The sequence below is a fragment of the Mixophyes fleayi genome, chromosome 1 (genome assembly GCF_038048845.1).
Source record: "Mixophyes fleayi isolate aMixFle1 chromosome 1, aMixFle1.hap1, whole genome shotgun sequence".
NCBI classification, from domain to species: domain Eukaryota; kingdom Metazoa; phylum Chordata; class Amphibia; order Anura; family Limnodynastidae; genus Mixophyes; species Mixophyes fleayi.
The window spans coordinates 317,923,430-317,944,479 of NC_134402.1; the positions used below are offsets into that span (position 1 = coordinate 317,923,430).

The 21,050-nt window shown below is 43.3% G+C and overlaps 1 protein-coding gene across 1 annotated transcript in view; it reads left to right on the top strand.

Moving 5' to 3' along the window:
* PARP2 (poly(ADP-ribose) polymerase 2) overlaps positions 1-21,050 on the top strand; it is a 50,596-nt gene that overhangs the window by 23,653 nt on the left and 5,893 nt on the right. The window contains exons 8-17 of the mRNA XM_075212739.1: positions 7,507-7,603; positions 7,918-7,993; positions 8,966-9,068; positions 10,822-10,987; positions 11,076-11,214; positions 11,298-11,361; positions 11,713-11,847; positions 12,260-12,387; positions 12,871-12,970; positions 19,770-19,868. Coding sequence (XP_075068840.1) covers positions 7,507-7,603; positions 7,918-7,993; positions 8,966-9,068; positions 10,822-10,987; positions 11,076-11,214; positions 11,298-11,361; positions 11,713-11,847; positions 12,260-12,387; positions 12,871-12,970; positions 19,770-19,868 — 1,107 coding nt within the window. The remainder of the gene's footprint in view (positions 1-7,506; positions 7,604-7,917; positions 7,994-8,965; positions 9,069-10,821; positions 10,988-11,075; positions 11,215-11,297; positions 11,362-11,712; positions 11,848-12,259; positions 12,388-12,870; positions 12,971-19,769; positions 19,869-21,050) is intronic.

The window sequence follows — 21,050 nt, forward strand, 5'->3', positions numbered from 1 at the left end:
AGCACATTTGTCACTTACAGGCAAGAGTAGAAAATGATTCCAGTTTATTTTCCCCTTTTTTGTTCAATATTTGGCATCTTCATCTTTCATTGAAGCTTTCCAATTTGGAACAATTTATCTGAAAAGGATGTTAGGTGCAGTAAGATTGTTGAGGGTGATCTGAAGATGGCTGTTTTATGCCAAAACAATCATATCTTTCAAAATCCATGCTTTATGAATTGCATGTACTTATTACCATATACATTAATATCCAAGTCATTGACCAAAAGTTCTGCTGCTGACTCGACACAGAGAATATAAGTAACCACTCTCACCAAGATCATTAAATACCCAAACAAATAACTGGAACATTGGTAGGAGTTTGTAAATAATTTCACTGCAAAACATAATAAAACAATCTATTTTACTCCTTCATCCTATCTGGGGGACACTGCTACCATGGGGTTCTAGTTGGAGAGTGTGGAGTTGGCACCTAACTAGTTAATTTTGTGGCTGCTGACAGACTGCTTCCTCCTGCAACTAAGAAATACCCACTTAAGGGTTGACTCTGGCGCTCACGTGGGATAAGGAATAAAGAATCCTTAAAATAATCTAAAACCAATAATCTCTGTATCAGTGATATAATCTACACCAGCAAACTATATCTCCACTGCTGCTAATCCATGGGTCCTTCTTGTATTTTGGTTTCCCTCCTGCAAGCCGCTGTAGCTAGTCAGTGTAGTCTAAGTGCCCAAGGAGTTGGGCTGTCTTTTCATTTGCTGCTCTTTATTTTTATAGGCCGTTTTTTTTCTTTTAGTAAAGGGAAAGAAGATAGGGGAAGTGCTGGGACAGTTAGGCTGCATACCTGGCAAGTTTCTGCAGCACTGTCAGAGTAGAGCGGCGTCACTCAAAAGCAGCACTTGTCGTCCTTCCTTTCTGAGGGTGGCACAGGGCGGGAGGCAAGGCTGCGGTCTCCTCCTTTCCTGGGGACCACCGCTGTTCTGTGGAGCATAGAGCGCCGGAATCCAGAAGCAATGGTTGCCGCCATCTTGGAAGCTTCCAGGTCTCTTCCTCAGAGAGGGGGAGTGGAGCTACACTGCATGGTGCACTTAGTGCATTAAGACAGAGGTAGTCTGTGGGCTCAATAAGAGAAGCGCCGCAGACAGGCTCTTACAAGCAGTCCGGAGGACCTCTGGACACTGCAGACGGTGACGTTATTATGGAGCTCTCCCTGTCTTAATCGGCAGGTTGGTGTCTTCCTGAGGCCTAAAGCATTGAGGTGAAGGAGGAAACCTTTGCAGTCAAAATTCAGACAGACTTGGCTGCTGTTGGACTCTCTCTAGGCTGCCATACATTAGCCTGGAAGGCTAAGTATTATTTTTTCTTCATATTACACTGTACTTTCTATAAAGAGGAAGTATATTGTGTATTACATGAGCTATAGTGAAGTAGTTACATAATTACATATATTGTTTTCTGCTCACTAAAATGTATACATATATAATTTATATAAAAATAATCTTTTTGAGATACTACTGGTGACTTTGTCACAGATCAGTGGTATTCTTAAAGTGTCACTCTGTACCTTGTGTGATTGTATACTATGCTTTCTTTTCCAGTATTGTTCCTATTCAGTAATCATGTCTGATAAGGTGAAAACTACCAAGGCTAAGTTTTATAATTGCTCAAAAGGTGAAATAAAATTACCTGTGGGACGACAGGACCTGGGGGCCCTCTGCATGGGTTGTGAGGTGGGGTCCCAGGCTGTGCAGTTGCAGGTTTTGGCTCCTATAGGAAGGTGGATCCAAGGTGGGCAATGCCTTTACAACAGTCAGTGGATTCTCTGGTGCAGATTTTGAACCACCTGAGAGAAACCTCAGTGGCTGAACACCCCTCTACCTCGTTAGTAGGGGCAGCCCAGCTGGTAACACTGTCCCAACAAGAGGAGAATGCAGGGATAGGTCCAAGTGGTCTTCCATCCTCATTAACTCCTTCAGGCCTTTCCCAGGGGGAACCGGCCTGGTCCAGTGCCTTGGTTAGCGGTGTAGATAAATTAAACCGGTTTATGGACTACCCAGGACTATCAGGATCTAGAAACGACACAAAGTGAGCCATCCTCTCTTCTCGGTCTCTGACTCTGAGGCGTCATCAGAGGAGGACGGGGAACTTTTGGATGAGTCAGAAACCAGGGCATTGAGGATCTAGTTCTGGCAGTACGGCGTGCTTTAGACCTTGTGGACATTGACAAGCCTAGACCAGTTAACCAGGAGTTGTTCAAGAAGTTTAATAAATTGCAGAATCAGCTTGGTCACAGCCCGATCGCAAAATACTAGTTCCACGTAGGTTTTTGCCCCTGTACCCATTTCAGCCAGATGACATCGCACACTGGGAACAAGTTCCTAGAGTGGATACTCCAGTGGCACGACTAGTGCGCCACACTACACTTCTAGTACCGGGCTCAGACAATCTTCAGGATGTTACTGATTGCAAGGTGGAAGGATTTTTAAAATCCATTTATGGTACAGTGGGTGCTTCCTTTTAGACCCATGCTGTCCTCTGCATGGGTTGCTAGGGCGATGGAAGCTTGGGTTGACCGACTGACAGAGCGTTTGCAGGATTCAGATCTTCCCTTGGCTTTACATCTGAAAGAGGCTTCAGGGAATCTTTATGAGGCAGCACAGAACGCAGCATCTTTGTCACTCACCGGACTGTTAGTGATGGGACATGGGGCTCTCTCGCTCCTGCCGGCGCCTCTCTTGAGCCGCGGCCGTCCGCCATCTTGACTAAGATTGCACATGTGCAGAAACCCTGAACTGTTAATACCTCGCCTCTAGTCTCATTGGTTAATTAATCACCTCTCAGTACTTAAGGCACCTGTTGCCCTATTACCTTTGCCTGTTCTTAGTTCTCATTCCTTGAGACTCTGAGGTGTTTTCTGTTTCTGCTCATGTTATCCGTTTGCTCTGGACAAGTCTCCTCTCCACATCGGTAGTAGAACTTACCCGCTGCAGACTACTCTCGCTACCACCGTTACCTGCCTGCTCCTGGACAAGTCTCCTCTATACATCAGTGGTACAACTTGCCTATTGCAGACCACTCACGTTGCTCCGTTACATGCCTGCACCTGGACAAGTCCTCCCTTCACATCAGTGGTACAACTTGCCTATTGCAGACCACTCACATTACTCCGTTCCACGCCTGCACCTGGACAAGTCTTCCCTTCACATCAGTGGTACAACTTGCCTATTGCAGACCACTCACGTTACTCCGTTCCACGCCTGCACCTGGACAAGTCTTCTCTACACATCAGTGGTACAACTTGCCAATTGCAGACCACTCACGCTATTCTGTTACACACCTGCGCTGGACAAGTCTTCACTACATATCCGTGGTGAAACTTACTAGCTGTAGACCATTCATGTTTCCTTGTGATATAGCTACTACTCTGTATGGTACCTATTAGCTGGACTAAAGTCTACAAGTGCCTCTGTATTGTAGCTGCAAGTAGCTGACTCTTCTACTATATTGTTGATTGGTCTTTGCCTAACGTTATCCAGTTATCAAGTACTGGCCTGCTATATGCTACCTGCGTGCTAAGGCACTTGGACTCTTTCCTCATTTTAAACTGCTGTAGCATCACAGTTCCACGGTGCCAAGACTCAGCATTTATACTATTGACATTCCTTTCCTCTATTCTACTGTATGGTTCCACTGATTTACCACACTACCCAGAGATCCGCACTTCTGGTAACTGTAGCTACACCTGGTGAATTCTGGGTAAAACTCCTAGTGCCCGTGACAATGTTTGTCATCTTCTATGGCAGCTGCTGCGGTGGCGGCTATAAGAACCCTCTGCCTTAGGTCCTGGGAAGCTGATACGGAATCCAAAAGAGTCTTGGAGGCCCTACCTTATTTGGGCTCGGCACTTTTTGGACGAGAGTTAGATAACATTATCTGCCAGGCGACAGGGGGGAAGAGTACTTTCCCTTTCTGTTAGTGTGCTAAAGCCTCGTACTCCAAGGTTTAGCCCTTTTCGTGGCAAACAGAGGTAGGTCTTCTGTATTCAGAGGTCCTCATCTGGCAGCAATGCCATGCCAGACTCCCGGCAAAACCGGCAGTCTGACTCACACCCTCCTCACCTCACAGGAGTGGGGTGGGGGGGGGGGGTCTTCGACTCTTCACAGACCAATTAGGGGAATGGTTCCTCCACCCAGAGGTATTTTAGATGTTAGTCCGGAAGTGGGGCCTTCCAGATCTGGATCTTATGGCGTCCAGACACAATCGGCAGGTTCCCAGGTTCTGTGCAAGAGCAAGGGACCCGCTGGCAGTGGACATAATGACAGTGCACTGGAACGTTCGGATAGGGTATCTTTTCCCTTCCATTCCCATGCTTCCCTGAGTACTCCGGAGGGTCAAGCAGGTAGGACTCCCAGTTATACTAGTAGCTCCCCATTGGCCCCGCATGGTATGGTATGCAGACATCCCCTTCATGGCAGTGGGACAAGGACTTTGTCTACCTCTTCGCAACGACCTCCTTCTGCAGGCTCCTTTTCAGCATCAGGACCTGCCTCGGCTGGCTTTGACGGCATGGCTGTTGAAGCCAGCCTCTGGCGGTTAAAAGGGTTTTTCTCCAGGCTGGTGAATACCCTGTTGCGGGCTAGAAAGCCAGTGTTCGCCCGCATTTACCATAGAAACTGGCGCATTTTACATTAAATTGTGTGAAGACCGGGCACACAATATAAGTAAATTTCTTTTTCCCTGGCTGCTAGGGTTTCTTCAAAACGGTCTTGATGTAGCGCTCCGCCTGGGATCCTTAATGGTCCAGGTCTCGGCCCTTTCCTTCTTCTTCCAGAGGCGTCTGGCTGACCTTCTGGAAGTCCATACTTTTTTGCAGTGGGTCCTGCACATTCAATCTCTCTTTGTTCCTGAACTTGGTATTCTCTATGCTTCAGGAACCTCCTTTTCAACCCTTAGTCTGCGGACCTTAGATTTCTGACACTAAAGGTGGTGTTCCTGCTGGCTATAGCGTCGGCTAGACGAGTGTCAGAGCTTGGGGGTCTTTCATGCAGAGAGCCTTTCCTGGTCTTCCATAATGACAGGGCAGTGCTTTGGACTGTCCCTTCTTTTTCAACCGAAAGTAGTTTCCGGATTTCACATTAATCAGGAAATAGTTGTTCCAGTATTCCAGGATGCTTTCGCAGGTTCTTCCTTAGAATATTAGATGTGGTCAGGGCATTACGTATTTATGTCCAAAGGACTTCGGATATCCAAGGTACAGACTCTTTTTTTTTTTTTTGTCCTAATTGATTCCTAAAGAAGAGGGATCAGCTATGCCGAGCGGCCACATGGTCCTCAGTTCACACATTCGTCAAAGTTTATCAGTTCAGTTGGTTTGCATCCTTAGATGCTAGCTTCGGCCGTAGCGTGCTACGAGCTGGGCTTCCAGGGCAGTGCCTCCCTTAGGGGCGCTGCTTTGATACGTCCCCATGGTGGCAGTGTCTCCCCCAGATAGGATGAAGGAGAAAAGAGGATTTTTATACTTAGGATAAATCCCTTTCTCTGATACCATCTGGGGGACACTACGTTCCCTCCGTTCTGCTCTTCTGCTGTTTTGCTTCTTGGTTGTCCAACTCCCTTTCCTTGAGGGCTTTAAAATACACTAACTAGCTACAGGGGGTTTCAGGAGGGAGAAATCTGTCAGCAACCAAAAAATTAACTAGTTAAGTGACAACTCCACACTCTCTCCAATTACAACCCCATGGTAGCAGTGTCCCCCAGATGGAATCAGAGAAAGGGATTTATCGTAAGTATAAAAATCCTCTTTTTACGCTTAGACCTTTTATTGCTTGTGTGCTAGTGTTGTGCGGGATAGAAAACTAGCGTGCACCACCTCTGACTTGCCATAGAAGACCTGAACCAGAGCATGCCCTCAGCTTGCTATACATTTTATAGACCTGCACCAGCGATGTAATGGTATCTTTCATACAGTTCAAACAGCATTTCTAACCAGAAAAATAATTATTTTTATTGTTTGTATTTACAATAAGCATTATACTCCGCTCTTCCTTCCTTATGACTGACTACCATTTTGTTGGTAAATAGAAAATTTGTTATTGGGGGTTATTGCCATCACAAGTGCAGGAACACAACTCTTTCTGCAGCCAGTATCAGAATACTTATTTTTACATTCTCAAACTGAGATTTTATTTTCCTATTTGCTGTACCAAGTGCCCCAAGGCTGTACTTGGCAGAGCGAATGGGAATAATTTGGATACACAACTAGAAACGTGAAATGTAACAATTGGCACTGTCTGTTTTTTCATACCCTTTGCCTAACCTGAGTCTTGTCCAATGTATTCTTGTTTTGTATCCATCCTGTTCTTTGTCACAGCTTAAACAATGAGTACTGTAGATTTGGGATAAATCTTTATTATTAGACTGCAATTTGAGGGCAGAACTAAAACCAAGGTCAACCTGCTGGTTCAGATGTCTAGAAATATGTACAAGAAGAACAACCAAGTGGCATAGACAAATTCCCTATAATGTATTTCATTATGAGTGAATGGCTGTCTTATATACTCAACCCTTTATCTGCATTGAGTGGTTTTATATATTTTACAACAGGAATGTGATATATTACCCAGAATCTTTTGGTATTAAAAAATGCATTCAGAAATTTCCCATTTCTTTCCTCCCACTTTTATTAGAATTCCCCTCCACAATATATTATTTAGCAGAGAGGCTTGTGGGAAATCTAGGAATAAACACTTGGTGATCATGTCTGTGTATAGCACAAAATCACAGAAATACTTATGCAGCATCTGGACTGATTTTAAAAACCTATATTTTTGTCTGCATGTTTATAATAAATATTATTATTTGTGATAAATGCTGGTAAGTGTAATTCAGCTTTTTTTTTCTTTTGTGTAGCTACATATTGGGCCTCGTATTGAGTTGTGAGCAAAACAAGAAAGGAGCACTTTTGGTCTTGGATAAACCATGTTGTCATGCAAGGAGTGCAAATGTATTTCCATTTTGTAATCGGGGAAGACACTGGCTGCTCTTGCATATAGCACACACATACTGCACAGCTTTCTCTTTACACAGCAATCTACAGCTTAGCTGTGACACGTCCCCTCCCAATTCTAAACAATTCTAACCAACACCCCCCCGCCCCCATTCCCTGAAGTGCAATATGTTTTGCCAAAGTGCAAATTTGCTCTTTTTCTTCTTTACACCTAAATCTAAATGAGGTCCATTGTGTCTAGTTTTGGTGGCTATTCTTTAATGCATTCTGAAATTAATAGGGTACCTATTTTTACTTATTTTACTACAGTAACAAGGCCTATTTATAAAGTAGAGGAGCTGCACTACACAGCACCTCAAAAATAGTCACCCTATTCAAGAAACACTCCAGCTGATATTTTTAGTAAATTAATATTTTTTTTGTAAGCATAAAGTATAAAATGATAATCCACATAATAATTTAATTGTGCAGCTACAAAAATTTTTTTCATTTCTCCTCAGACCAACCTGCAGTTTAATAACAATAAGTTCTACCTGATCCAGCTGCTTGAAGATGACAATACTAGAAACTTCTCTGTTTGGATGCGGTGGGGTCGGGGTAAGTTTTAAATGATTATTGTGTGTGTGTATATAAGTGTATAATCTAATATCACCAGCATGTTATGTAGTGCATTACAATTGGGGACAAACATAGTAAGAAAACTAAACTTAGTATTAACAGACAGAGCAGTGAGAGGGCCCTTCATTTGCAAGCTTACAATCTACAAGTACAAAATAAGCCGCCCAAGCTTCTGTCATCTTTTACCAGTGAAATGTTTTATGGGAGATCTGGTTCTATAGAGTTTATTGGCCAAACATTAAACAATTCAGGCCAACTAACTAGAGGTGTACTTTTTTTTTTTTTTTTTGCAGTGGGCAAAGTGGGCCAAAATTCTCTGGTATCCTGCGGAGCGGATCTGCAGAAAGCAAAAGACGTCTTTCAGAAGAAGTAAGTACGGTGCTGGCGGTTATTTGCCTTTTCATTCTCAACTCATTCTCGCCTTGCCCCCCTTCGTTCTATACTCAATGCGGCTGCGAGGCTTATCTTCCTTTCTCGCCGCTCCTCTTCTGCCTCCCCTCTCTGCCTTGCCCTTCACTGGCTCCCCTTCCCTTACAGAATCCTCTTCAAACTTCTTACCTCACCTACAAGGCTCTCTCCCATTCCACTGCCCCTTATATCTCCAATCTCCTCTCCATCCACACTCCCGCCCGGTCCCTGCGATCGGCCAATGACCGTCGCCTCTCCTCCTCCCTGATCACCTCATCCCAATCCAGAATTCAAGACTTCTCCCGAGCTGCCCCCCTGCACTGGAATAACCTCCCACGCTCCATCTGTTTGTCCCCTAACCTGTGCTCTTTCAAACGGGTACTCAAAACTCATCTCTTCCGCAAAGCCTTCCACCCTCACTCTCTTCACTTCGCTCCTCTTCAGTAGTGGGGAGCACTCGCTCTCCTCCTCCGACTCCCTTTGTGTCTGCCGCCTGTCTACCCTCCCTATAGGGTGTAAGCTTGTATGAGCAGGGCCCTCCTCCCTCCTGTCTCGCTACCTTATCTTCTGCTCCTACTTCAATATATTTGCCTTGCCTGGAGTCTCTGAAGTCTTGGTACTACTAGTTTATTGTTTTGTACTGTTATTCCCTGTACGGTCCATTGTTTGTACTGTGTACAGCGCTATGGAAACCTTGTGGCGCCTTATAAATAAACAATAGTAATAATAATAACTCCCCTGTCCTCCCTCGCTTTCTCCACGGCGATTTCCAAGTTACACTTGTTACCAGAAATGTGCAACTAAGCCACTCCTATTTAGAGGACTAGATTTCTGGATATTAAAAATTACATCCCTATAAGTCAAAGCCTCACCACTATGTCAAGAACATTACCCAGAAATAATTAACTTTTGAATTTTTTATTTTTTTTTTAGGTTTTTTGATAAAACTAAAAATGTTTGGTCAGAACGTAAAGATTTCGAAAAGGTTCCTGGTAAATATGACATTCTTCATATGGATTATAACTTGACCACAGAGGTACGTCTGCATGGAGGGCTTTAGATATGTTATACAGTGTGTACGCGTACGGATATCTGTTTAAACCTATGTAAGGGGCAAAGGGTTTAAAAGTAAATGCAGGCTTGGGGAGGATGTACACAATTAGTGAAAATAATAAGCACATTAAAAGTCCTTAACAGAAAGCCTTCCTCCCTTTAATCATTAACACCATCACCTGTGTCCTATTTCTCTGTGTAATGTATGGAAATGTTTAAATGTAAACTGGGATGTCTGTTTAATTGTTGATCATTAGCATACTGTGGTCTCTGCTTTTTAAAAGTGATAATTATAGTTTTCAAAGTGATTTCCTTGGATTCTTATTTACTAGAGTATTAACAGGCTACAAGGTGGTGAACAAAAAATAAATAAATTGTAAAATATCTTGTGCTGTTTTGTAAAATTACCTTTTGGCTAAAGAGTTGCAGCAGTATTTTGTGAAAATTGTCTTGTGGTAGAACTGGCAGGTTTGCCAATATTTGAATTTTCAACGTTTCAATCTTCAAGTTCCACTTCTGGCTGTTCATTCTGAACTGTATTTGTACATTCACATTTTGAGGAATTTATAATCTGTAAATAGAAATGGGATGACAGTGATCATTTCATCCTGATGGTGGTATGGTTTGGTGTGGAGTATTGAATACAGTCACTTAAATCAATGTTTACTGGTTTTATTCCCCCTCCCCCAGCTAGTGGCCGGTACACCCATTGATTACTGTGAGAAATTCTCTGTAGCATTATTAGGGGAGGGCTGTTAAATTTTAGCCCGGTAAGCAAGACTAACATTTTAAAGGGAAAAAAATGCATCTGACCCAGTGACGTAGCCCACTATAGGACCGGCCCAGGGGGCAGATGCCCCCTGCCCCCCAGCCTGCCCATGAGCATTATTGTCCTTCACAAACAGCAAAATTTGATAAAAAAAAAAAAAAGAAGCAAGAAATGTATTTAATGGTGTTGCTAGGGTTGAGAATCCTGCTTTTTTCAATGATTGCAAAAAAAGTTAACGACATAGTCAGCTGATGTGCACACAATTCAGTTCTAATAATGAATAAAACATTACATTAATGTTGAGGAGACTGAGCAATAAGTGGCAGATTGTTTACTTACATGTGGGTAAAGATACAGTTGTTGAAAGTGGGGTTGATGATGATGATGATGATGATGATGATGATGATGATATTGGGTCAGATAGTTTTCATTATACTCTCCATTTGTTATTGTCAAGACTGATATATTGCCCCAGCTCCCCAGTACACTGTGCTTCTTATGTGCAAAGTATTTGGTTGTTGGTACACAAAATCTGCTTACTTATAATATTATAACTTATTCTAACTTATAATATTAAACAGCCCAGAATAAGTTACATGCACACTGCGGTTTATGAACAATTTCCATTACATAAAAGGAAGGTGCCAACTAGTAATAGCACTATCAATTTACTGGTACAAGAGCAACAAAAAGTCATCAATGCATTTGTGGATGGGGCCTACTTACATCCTAGGTATTGGCAAATAATGGGAGTATTGTACTGACTGCTTGCACCCTTCGAGGTGATGCTTGTCTATGTCTTGTGTGGAGTGAATGAAGAATGTTGCTATCTTGCCTTTTTTTTCCCTCACGTTCCTGCATTTTTCTTTCTATCCATTCTTTCCACTATCTCTTATATATATTTAATTTAATTTTTATTTTATTTTTTTTAACCATGTTAATGTCGGTATGTGTGTCTTACCCGTAGGAAGAAAAAAATATGGTGGAAGTAGACAACAAGGCTTCCAATCTACCCAAACCTGAATCCAAGCTAGATCTTTCTGTCCAGACGTTTCTCGAGCTGATCTGTAACTTGCAAAACATGGAAGAGACTGTTTTGGAGATGAAGTATGATACCAAGAAAGCTCCATTAGGTGAGAGAGCCATTGCCGTCCAATTGTTATTTGCAGTCATTTGTGTGATCTCCCCAAGATAGAAGAAAAAATATCTGTTTTTCTACAGGAAAGCTGACTGTGGAGCAGGTTCGTGCTGGATATAGTTCCCTGAAGCGTATAGAGAGCTGTATTAAAAAACAACAGTTTGGCAGGGAGCTTCTTGAGGCCTGTAATGAGTTTTACACCCGCATTCCCCATGACTTTGGGTCAGTATTTGAATTTACCTCATGTGGTTAGCTGGCATTGTATGCAAAAAAATGAAGCTAACTTGTACTAAACTTGTGTCTAGACTCAGGACTCCACCTCTAATAAGGACAGTAGAGGAGCTGGCATTGAAAGTGCACCTCCTTGAGGTAAGAGCTGCATCATGGCTTCATATTCTCTATAGGTAGGCCTGTTTATTAAAAAAAAAAAAATCAAGTAAATAGAAAATCTAGTTACCAGGGTCAATTTAAATTGTACCGGTCACCAACACAGAGGAGGCAGCCATTTTGTTGACTGAACAAATATTCATGAAAATGCGGCATATCCACTCACTACACATAATGGCATGTTTGTGTTATACATTATTATATTTTTCACTAACGTAAACTAAAGTATTGATGATGCTTATTAGTTAGTTTCTATGATCTCTCTGATGTGAAGTTACTCTCATCTTAAAATAAACATACAGAAATACATCTTTTTTTTTCCCCCTTCCCCAGGCTTTGGGTGATATTCAGATTGCACTGAAGTTAGCGAGTCTGGATCTCGGTTCACATGAGCACCCGGCGGACAGGCAGTACAGGCAGTTGCATTGCACCTTGGAAACTTTGGACAAAACGTCAAGTGACTTTCAGGTAAAGTGAAAAAATACAAGTATGTGCACTAAATGATTGGACAGAGATCAATGAATAATCAGTATTGCCGCTTTCCTATAATAAGGTTCTTATAATGTCCCCAACATAGCTTCAATATCTAGAAATATACAGAAAAGGGTTATTGTACACTTGCAGCGTATAAATGCCATAAACAATTATTTAGCCAATTAATAGTTAATAATGTAAATGTTTCCTCTCTACTATTTGTTCTTTACAATGGAGAAGGATTCAACATGAATTTAATTGTTAATACTATGTTTTTTATTTTTGTTCTCAACAAATTAACAAGAAGATGTTGAATACCCCAACATTTTATATACAGGATAAGTCCCAATGCAATTTTTACCACTGTCCAGATGTCTGAGCTCTTCCATCTGTGCTCATTCCGCAGATTATTGAGCGCTACTTGCAAAGTACCCATGCTTCTACCCACAGCGATTACACAATGACCTTGATGAATGTTTTTCGGCTACAGAAAGATGGCGAGGAGAGCAACTTTCGAGCAGATCTCCCCAACAGGTCTGTTGTCCTAGATCTTCCATGATCCCTATCTGTGTAATTATGGTGTGGAGACCTATACATTTCTTAGCGCTGAATCCTTTATTAATACCTGTTTTCATAAGCAGCTATTTAAAAGTGACCCGCAAGTAACAGTCTTGTCATGGCCTATTGTTACCAAAAGCTGACTGATATTAATTTAGATGCTGATAAGACTAGCTAATTTAAAAAAGTAAAGCACTTGGTTACAAGAACAAAGTAACATATCTCCTGTATGTGACAACACTCTTGTATAATAACAGTTTAACGACTTCTGGTAACATTTTATTTGCTACTCATCCCAGATAATTTGAAGCAAGAATAAGTATTGGGTTTGGGCTGGAAGTACTCTCTGACATATGGTTCTTGACCTTGATAAAACACACTTGAAGAAAGGTATTAAAAGGATTTTAATGCAGTGTATTGATTAAAAAAAAATTCTAATCCTACTAATTTCTTCCAAAGGATGCTTTTGTGGCATGGTTCTCGTCTGTCTAACTGGGTTGGCATCCTTAGTCAGGGGCTGCGTGTGGCTCCTCCAGAGGCTCCAGTAACTGGGTACATGGTAAGTGTTCTTCTGTCATTTTGATATTTCACCGAAAAAAAAAAAAGACAATTGATTTCCTTCAATTCTTCTCCTCAGTTAGATGATTTACTATGTGAGGCATGGACTAAGTTTTATCGAAAGTTCCTGATCTTATGTAGGTTACAGATCCTTTATTTCACCACTCCACCCCACATTCCAGTGAGGATATGAATCCTAAACCATGGTGGATGCCCATATAGCGCGTTTATCCAGGACCACCAATATTCCCACTCCCAATGCAACGGCTCCTAAGGATGGCACGGATAGGAAAATTAAAGTCTGCCTTAAGTCCATTTATGTTTTGGTTGGTGCCTCTCTTAGACCCATCTAAGCCTTGACTTGGGATAACAAGACAGTAATGAGATGGTCGTAACATCTTGTGGAAGGCTTGCTGTATGGTGAATTGGTCAGAGTTGCTGACTTTAATGGAACACATTCAGAAGGCTTCAGAATATCTGGGAGACGTGGCTCTGGATGTCAGGCTCATGATGAATAGGATTTCATCTGCAGTTTCTGCCAAGAGTTCCAGGTTTTGCTACTTTCCTTCTGCTGGTAAAGTAAGGACTCAACATTCTGGAGGACAATCCTCCGCTCCACATCGAGGATACCAGGAGAGAAAACAGGCATGGATAGCTAAGGCACCGGCTTTCAAACTATCATATAAACAAGTTGGCATGACTGGAAATCTTCACACCCATCTCTTTCTCTTCCGGGACCATTGGAAGAGAATCGTAGACCATGGATATATCCTAGATCTCCTGAAGTCCCCACCAATACTGTTTCTCTTTCATCCATCTGGTGGACACTGCTAACCATGGGGTAGAGTAGGGTAGGGAGGAGTCTGGCACCCAAATAGTTAATCTTTTGCTGCTGATAGGCATATCCCCCCGCCCCTTCCCCACAGAACTCAGTTTGAAGTAGGTGCCCTAGGAGTATGGGCCGAAGTTTGGAGAGCTGCACCATGAACTGAGTTCACTGGGTTTATTTATTTTTTTAGCTGTTGACATAGTGCACGAGTGGCTCTGTGAGACTGAGCACAGAAGGACCGTACAGCGGGGGAGCCGCGGCACCCGCTGACAGGTTGGAAACTGAGACTTCTCGCAGTGTGAGATGCGCTCTCACACTGCTAGCAGAGTGAGGCGCTACCACAGGCAGTAAGCGCCGGTGCTCTTGCCGTCCCCGGGGCCATGGAATATACCAAGTCCCCTCCTCAAGGAAAGAGGGGGGTAACTTGAGCTAATGGTCGCGCTATTCAGCGCTTTGCAGCGGGGAACAGAGGAGCGGATAGCAGCGATTCCACTCACAGGAAGTGTGTGGAAATTACTGTCAGTCTGCACAGGTGAAACAGAGAGAGCCAGAGAGGGGGAAGTTAGAAAACCTCCCCCTCCCCTGCTGAGTGAGCAGGTGGAAGATTCCTTTTGGCACAAAATTACAAAGGAAGGAAGGACACAGCAGCCATTTGGAGGAGGCACAGCTGATAGCAAACATCTCCCTGCGAAGTATCATTTATTTTCTCTATATTGCATGAATAGAGAAATATAATTGTTATGGGCATATATATTAAGCAGAACCTGTATAAAACAGCAAAATTTGGCTCTCCTGTGTTGATTCAGAGATGCTGTAATGTGTTAAGACATAATTAGTTAGTATTTCTGTTAACTATTGAGTGTTTGTGCTTGTCTGGTTGTTTGTGGCTTTATTTTTTCTCCCAATAATGGCTGATAAAAGTAAAGCAACACGTGCCAAACATATGATCTGTTCAAAGTGTAATGTTAAATTAACCAGTGAACGTCTGGATCAGGGGCTTTGTGCTGGTTGTGCTGTGACACCTGTAATATTGCAGCCTAAGGACAGCCCTATTCAGGGGACAGAGCCTCCAGAGTGGATGGCAACCTTTTCAAAGGGGGTTATTACCCTTGTGAACCTGTTATCTAAACCAGCAGAGATCCCAGTGGTGGCTATGAGACTTCCATCTACCTCTGAGATACAACCCCCAGTGAAGTTAGGAGGGGAAATGAGTAGTTCATTACCTCCAGAGGTTGTACAATTTCCTTCCCCGGCACTGCAAGAGTCACCCCACAGTGGGGAGGCGGGATGGTCGGCAGTGGCTAGAGGTCTTGACCGACTAAACCAATTGCTGGAAAATCCTAGACATATTCGTAGTTATAAAAGACATAGATCAGCTAATACGCTGTTGTCTCTGTCTGATTCAGAGGGATCCTCGGTGGAGGAAGGTGAATTGTTAGAGGATTCTGATCTTTCATTAATAGAATCAGAATGAAGCTCCAGGCACCAGGGTATGAACGATCTAGTAAAAGCAGTACGTCAGACCTTGGAGTTTATGGAAATATAGGAGACGAGGTCCTTGGACCGGTCTCTCTTTAAGAAGGCTTCCAAACAGGTGGTCAGGTTCCCTCCCTCAGCAGAGCTGAGAGAGATTGCAGAGGCCTCTTGGAAGCATCCGGACAAGAGGTTCACTGTGCCTAGAAAATTTCGTTCATTATATCCTTTACAAAAGGAGGACATGACCAGATGGGAACAGGTGGCGAGAGTAGATGCGCCTGTGGCGAGACTAGTTCGCCAGACCACGGTACCCGTACCAGGGACGGCAGCCCTACAGGATTCGACCGATCGTAAGTTGGAAACTTTTTTGAAATCGGTCTTTACTGCTGTTGGTACAAGCTTCAGACCGGCATTATCTTCGGCCTGGGTAGCAAGGGCTATGGAAGCCTGGGCTGGGCAGTTAGAGTCCGCATTACAGGATTCGGAACTGCTCCCCCTGGCCATGCACCTTAAGGAGGCGGCAGGATATATATATGAAGCGGCTCAGAATTCAGCCTCCATATCATCTTCTATTTCTGATACAGCAGTAGCAGCAAGAAGAACATTATGGTTAAGAGCCTGGGATGCGGATTTGGAGTAAAAAAAGATCATTAGAATCCATTCCGTATACTAGTGGGATGCTATTTGGTCCAGAGTTGGACTCCTGGATCTCACAGGCCTCGGGGGGTAGGAGTACGTCATTGCCTGTGAATGCTTCTAGACCCAAAGTTCCAAGGTTTAGTTCTTTTAGACAGCCTTTTCGCGGTGGCGCGTCTGGCAGAGGCCAGACAGGTCAAGGGCTGCTGGAGGTAGGAGACAGTCGCTTAGAGGAAGGTCATCCTTTTCCTCCATGGCAGCAAGGTCCTCTTCCGCCAAGCTGCCGGATAGACTGACGGCATGACTACCACCCTCCTCTGATAACGGAGGGGGAAGTGGGAGGACGGCTGCTGGGGTTTGCCCAGCAGTGGACAAAGTCCTCAGCGGACAGGTGGGCTCAGGGGATCATAAGAAGGGGTTACATGATAGAGTTGGTGGAGCCTGCTCCATACAGGTTTTTTGTAACCAGTTTACCCCGCTGTCCTCAAAAAAGACAGGCAATGCTCTCTTCTGTTGATTTGCTTATTTTAAAGAAGGTTATTGTACAGGTTCCGGAGTACCAAAGAAGGGAGGGGTTTTACTCAAACCTATTCTTGGTACAGAAACCGGATGGTTCATTCAGACCAGTGCTGAACCGAAAGCAGCTAAATCTGCACCTGAGAGTAGATTCTTTCAGGATAGAATCCCTAAGATCTGTCATAGATGGCCTGGAGGCAGGCCAGTTCATGGCATCAATAGACATCAGGGATGCCTATCTTCATGTGCCGATCTGGGAGGGGCATCAGCCGCTTCTCAGATTCACGGTAGGCTCAGCTCACTATCAGTTCAGAACTCTTCAGTTCGGGTTTCCCACAGCCCCAAGAGTATTCATAAAGATTATGGCAGCACTCCTTCACTCCAAAGGGGTGCAGATTGTACCTTATTTGGACAATCTTCTAATCAAGGCGTCAACGGTTCAGTTGCTGGAACAACATCTTCACCTTACGGTGAGGGTGCTGGAACAGCACGGTTGGCTCCTGAATGTAACAAAGTCACGAATGATCCCTTGCCAGAGAATGACATATAACGTGGTGTAAAAAGAAATCTTACAATTCAAAATCGTTTTGTCTTGCTAGATTTCTAGCTTTTTTGCAGGGTGGCTTGGATGCGGGCCTCCGGTTGGGAACCTTAAAGGTTCAGGTGTCAGCATTGTCAGTGTATTTTCACAGACGGCTGGCGGAGATTCCGGATGTTAGAACTTTCTTGCAGGGAGTTCTTCACATCCAGCCACCCTACGTGCATTCTATGGATCCTTGGGATCTTAATTTGGTCCTGGACATGTTGCAGGAGCCTCCATTCGAACCACTTCGCTCAGCGGAATTGCGGTTCTTGACTTGGAAGGCAGTTTTCCTTCTGGCTATTGCCTCGGCTAGGAGGGTCTCCGAGCTGGGGGCCTTATCTTATAAAAAACCTTATTTGGTCTTTCATGAGGATAGGGCAGTTTTAAGGACTATTCCATCCTTCCTCCCTAAGGTGGTGTCTGGTTTCCATATTAATCAGGAAATAGTAGTTCCGGTATTCAGAGAGGATCCTCAAGTTACTGGAACATAAGGAAGTAAATGTTTAGATGTCGTTAGGGCGTTGCGGATATATGTTAAGAGAACTGCAAAGATACGTAAGACAGATTCTCTATTTGTGTTATTTGATTTCGCTAGGCGAGGATGGCCTGCATCTAAGCAATCAATTGCTAGGTGGCTTACCCTAACAATTAGGGATGCTTATGTCAGTACTAAGCGTCCTGAGCCAAAGCGTATTGTTGCCCATTCTACCCATTCGGTTGGGGCGTCTTGGGCAGCGCGAAACGGGGCCTCAGCGGACCAGCTATGCAGGGCAGCTACCTGGTCCTCGGTCCATACTTTCACAAAATTCTACGAATTTAATGTTTTTGCGTCTGAGGACGCCTCATTTGGCCGTAGTGCTCTACGTGCGGGGCGATCAGAGCGGTCCCACCCATCAGAGGGACTACTTTAGTAAGTCCCCATGGTTAGCAGTATCCCCCAGATGGATGAAAGAGAAAAGAGGATTTATACTTACGATAAATCGGTTTCTCTGATTCCATCTGGGGGACACTGCGTTCCCCCCCCCTCTTTTCTTTATTTTGTGTGTGTTTGGTTGATTGGCCTATCTTCCTAGGGCTTTGTTAATCAAACTGAGTTCTCTGGGGAAGTGGCGGGGGGATATGCCTGTCAGCAGCAAAAGATTAACTATTTGGGTGCCAGACTCCTCCCTACCCTACTCTACCCCATGGTTAGCAGTGTCCCCCAGATGGAATCAGAGAAACTGATTTATTGTAAGTATAAATCATCTTTTTTCACCAGCATTCTCCTAGGGGAAAAAATAAAACATTTTTGCATTGCGAAAAGCCTTTAATATCCTCAGAGTTAGTCATTCCAGTCCTGGATGGCCAGAAGGGGTTGGGATTTACTTAAACTTGTTCTTGGTCCACAAATTGTACAGATCCTTTTGACCCAGTTTGAACCTAAAGACCCTAAACACCCAGATTCAAGTGGACAGGTTGGTTTAAGATGGAGTCCTTGAGGTCTGTCATAAACATCATGGAATGGAACAAGTTCATGGAGTCCATGGTCATCTTGGGCATGTACCTGCATGTTCTGACATCATGTAAGGACACCAATGCTATCTCTGATTCATTGTACAGACGTTGTATAGCTTCTATTCTGAGATCCAGTGGGGTGACCATTATCCCCTACCTGGACAATTTATTGATCAAGGCGAGATTCCCAACATTCAGACCCATGTGCGAGAGACAGCTAACACCTTAGTATTAGATTTTTGATAGTGAATAGTCCACCCATGGTATTCTAACAGATTTTTTCCATTTGGACTGCTGATAGTGTTGTTTCCACAAGTCAAAATTCTTTCTTTACAGAGGCTATTAAAGTCATTATTGCTCTCAGACAAAAGCCTTTGCTTTTTTGTATGAAGGTCTTTTGTATGGGACTGTATAATTTGTACGGTTCCACTCAAGGGGATTCATGTTCGAGCCAATATTGAAATGGATCAAGTCACACCATCACTGGACCACCAACCAGTGTATCAGACACTCCTCTGGTGGTTGAGGGATGACAACCTCAACAGGGCTCGCCCCTTCACCATTTGGGATTGGACAGTCTTGACAACAGACGCAAGCCTCTGTGGCTTGGGGGCCTGTCATTCTTCAGTGCCGCTCAGTCTTTTGGTCTACAGCAGGGGTCGGCAACCCCCAGCACGTGTGCCGGGGGTGGCACGCAGCCCCTTGAGTCCTGACACGCCTCTTCTCCGGCTGTTATTCCTTCCCCAACACTGAACTGCTGCGCAAGCGCAACAGTTTAGCACTTCTCCGTCTGTCATTTATTAAAAATGACAGCCGGAGAAGAGCTGAACTGCTGCGGTTCTGTTATTTGGCTATATATGTTCCATAGCTCAGATAATGTCATTATCATTATTAGATAAAAATTATCTAAATTGTAAATGCACCCATTAAAATATTTTTAACTGTACTTTGTTATGGTAAAGTATAAATTTTTTTTGCAAATATCTTAAATAATAAACAGTTTGTTACAGAGGAATTTGAGAATACCCTGCAAAATGAAAAGCACTATGAAAGTGTAGCCCTCAGAGTTTTATATGCTTTATTTGGCTATCATTTTCACGTGTGTGTGTGTGTGTGTGTGTTACAACAGGACACTATTGATTTTATTTTTCTTTGTCGTTATGAGCCCAGGGAAACGTGGCATTACCCATTGTAAAGAAAAATAACTGGGAAATTATGTAAACATAGTTTAGTTTCTTACATGCTATTTTTATTTGTTCTCCTCAGTTTGGAAAAGGAATATATTTTGCTGACGTCTCATCAAAAAGTGCAAATTATTGCTTTACAACTCGTGACAAGAATGTGGGTATTGTTCTGCTCTCTGAGGTAATACTAACTGTTCATTTTACCGATACTGAATTCTGATTTTCATTTGTAAAAAAAAAATAGACCAATTAGAAACTTTGTAATCTCCAAACATTACTACAGAAGTGATGTGCCATATCTAGTGTTGTGGTTTTTAAGGGCAATTTGAGGTCTATTGGGACTGACTGAAAATCTGGCTGGTGATCGTTGTCATCGGCAGACTATATGTACTTGGCCTTGTGTAGTCTGGTCACCTGACACAGCGCAGGATCTACCCATCTGTGATGATCTTAAATTACACCTAAGATCAATAGTGTAGATGCTCCTGCTGCTTTCTTTCTTTGTGACAGTTTGACATTATATAATTATGCCTCCATTAAATATGACAAGTAATTTTTATAAATTTAGCAGTAAAATTATTCAAATACAGAATATGGCCCAGAATTCCGCCAGAGGGCATTCCCACAGGACTTGGACTTCTTGCCTACGGGGATCACTGGAAACTGTAGTACCTGCTATAATTGCTGTTCCAGCAAATGGCTGTCTGCTTGGCCTGTGGTGCTGGAGTATTGGGTATCAAGCCCACTAGGACAGTTATAACACCCCACTTAATCTAAGAGCGTCGGTTGCTGGAGTCTTGTTCTAGGATTGAAGGTCTTTCCTTTAAAACACTATGGCATAGACTTGGAAATCGCTACTGAAGTTCCATAAAGGCTAAGTGGATCCCTGTTTGGCTTAATTGTCCAAAAAAGATCACTTGTGTGTTGTCAAGAATAAGCCCCTTTAGCTACTCCCTGATTAAATATCTTCGATATCTTATTATATATTCCAACAGTCATACAATATGTTCCCTCTATTTTGTCAGGAAACTGCACCTGAACCCCTTTATCTGTCACAAACTGCCCTCTGCGCGCTCATGACTTGGAAGCTTACTGTAAGGGAACACACAGGATTCCAGCCTAAATCTCACACTCCCCTCTCTTTCAGGCTACAGATTTCGCTGGTCCCTTTCCCAACACAGACACAAGCTTCCACACCTCTCTGCCAACTTCCACTAGATACGTATAAGGCCTGTAGCAAACCTATGACTTAATTATCCAATTGCGCACACTCAGTGCAATGGTAGCTAAACGGTTAACCCTTCACACTCTGGTTTCTAAGGAGTTAACCCCAGCCAAGCAATCTCTCTCTTCTAAACAGGCA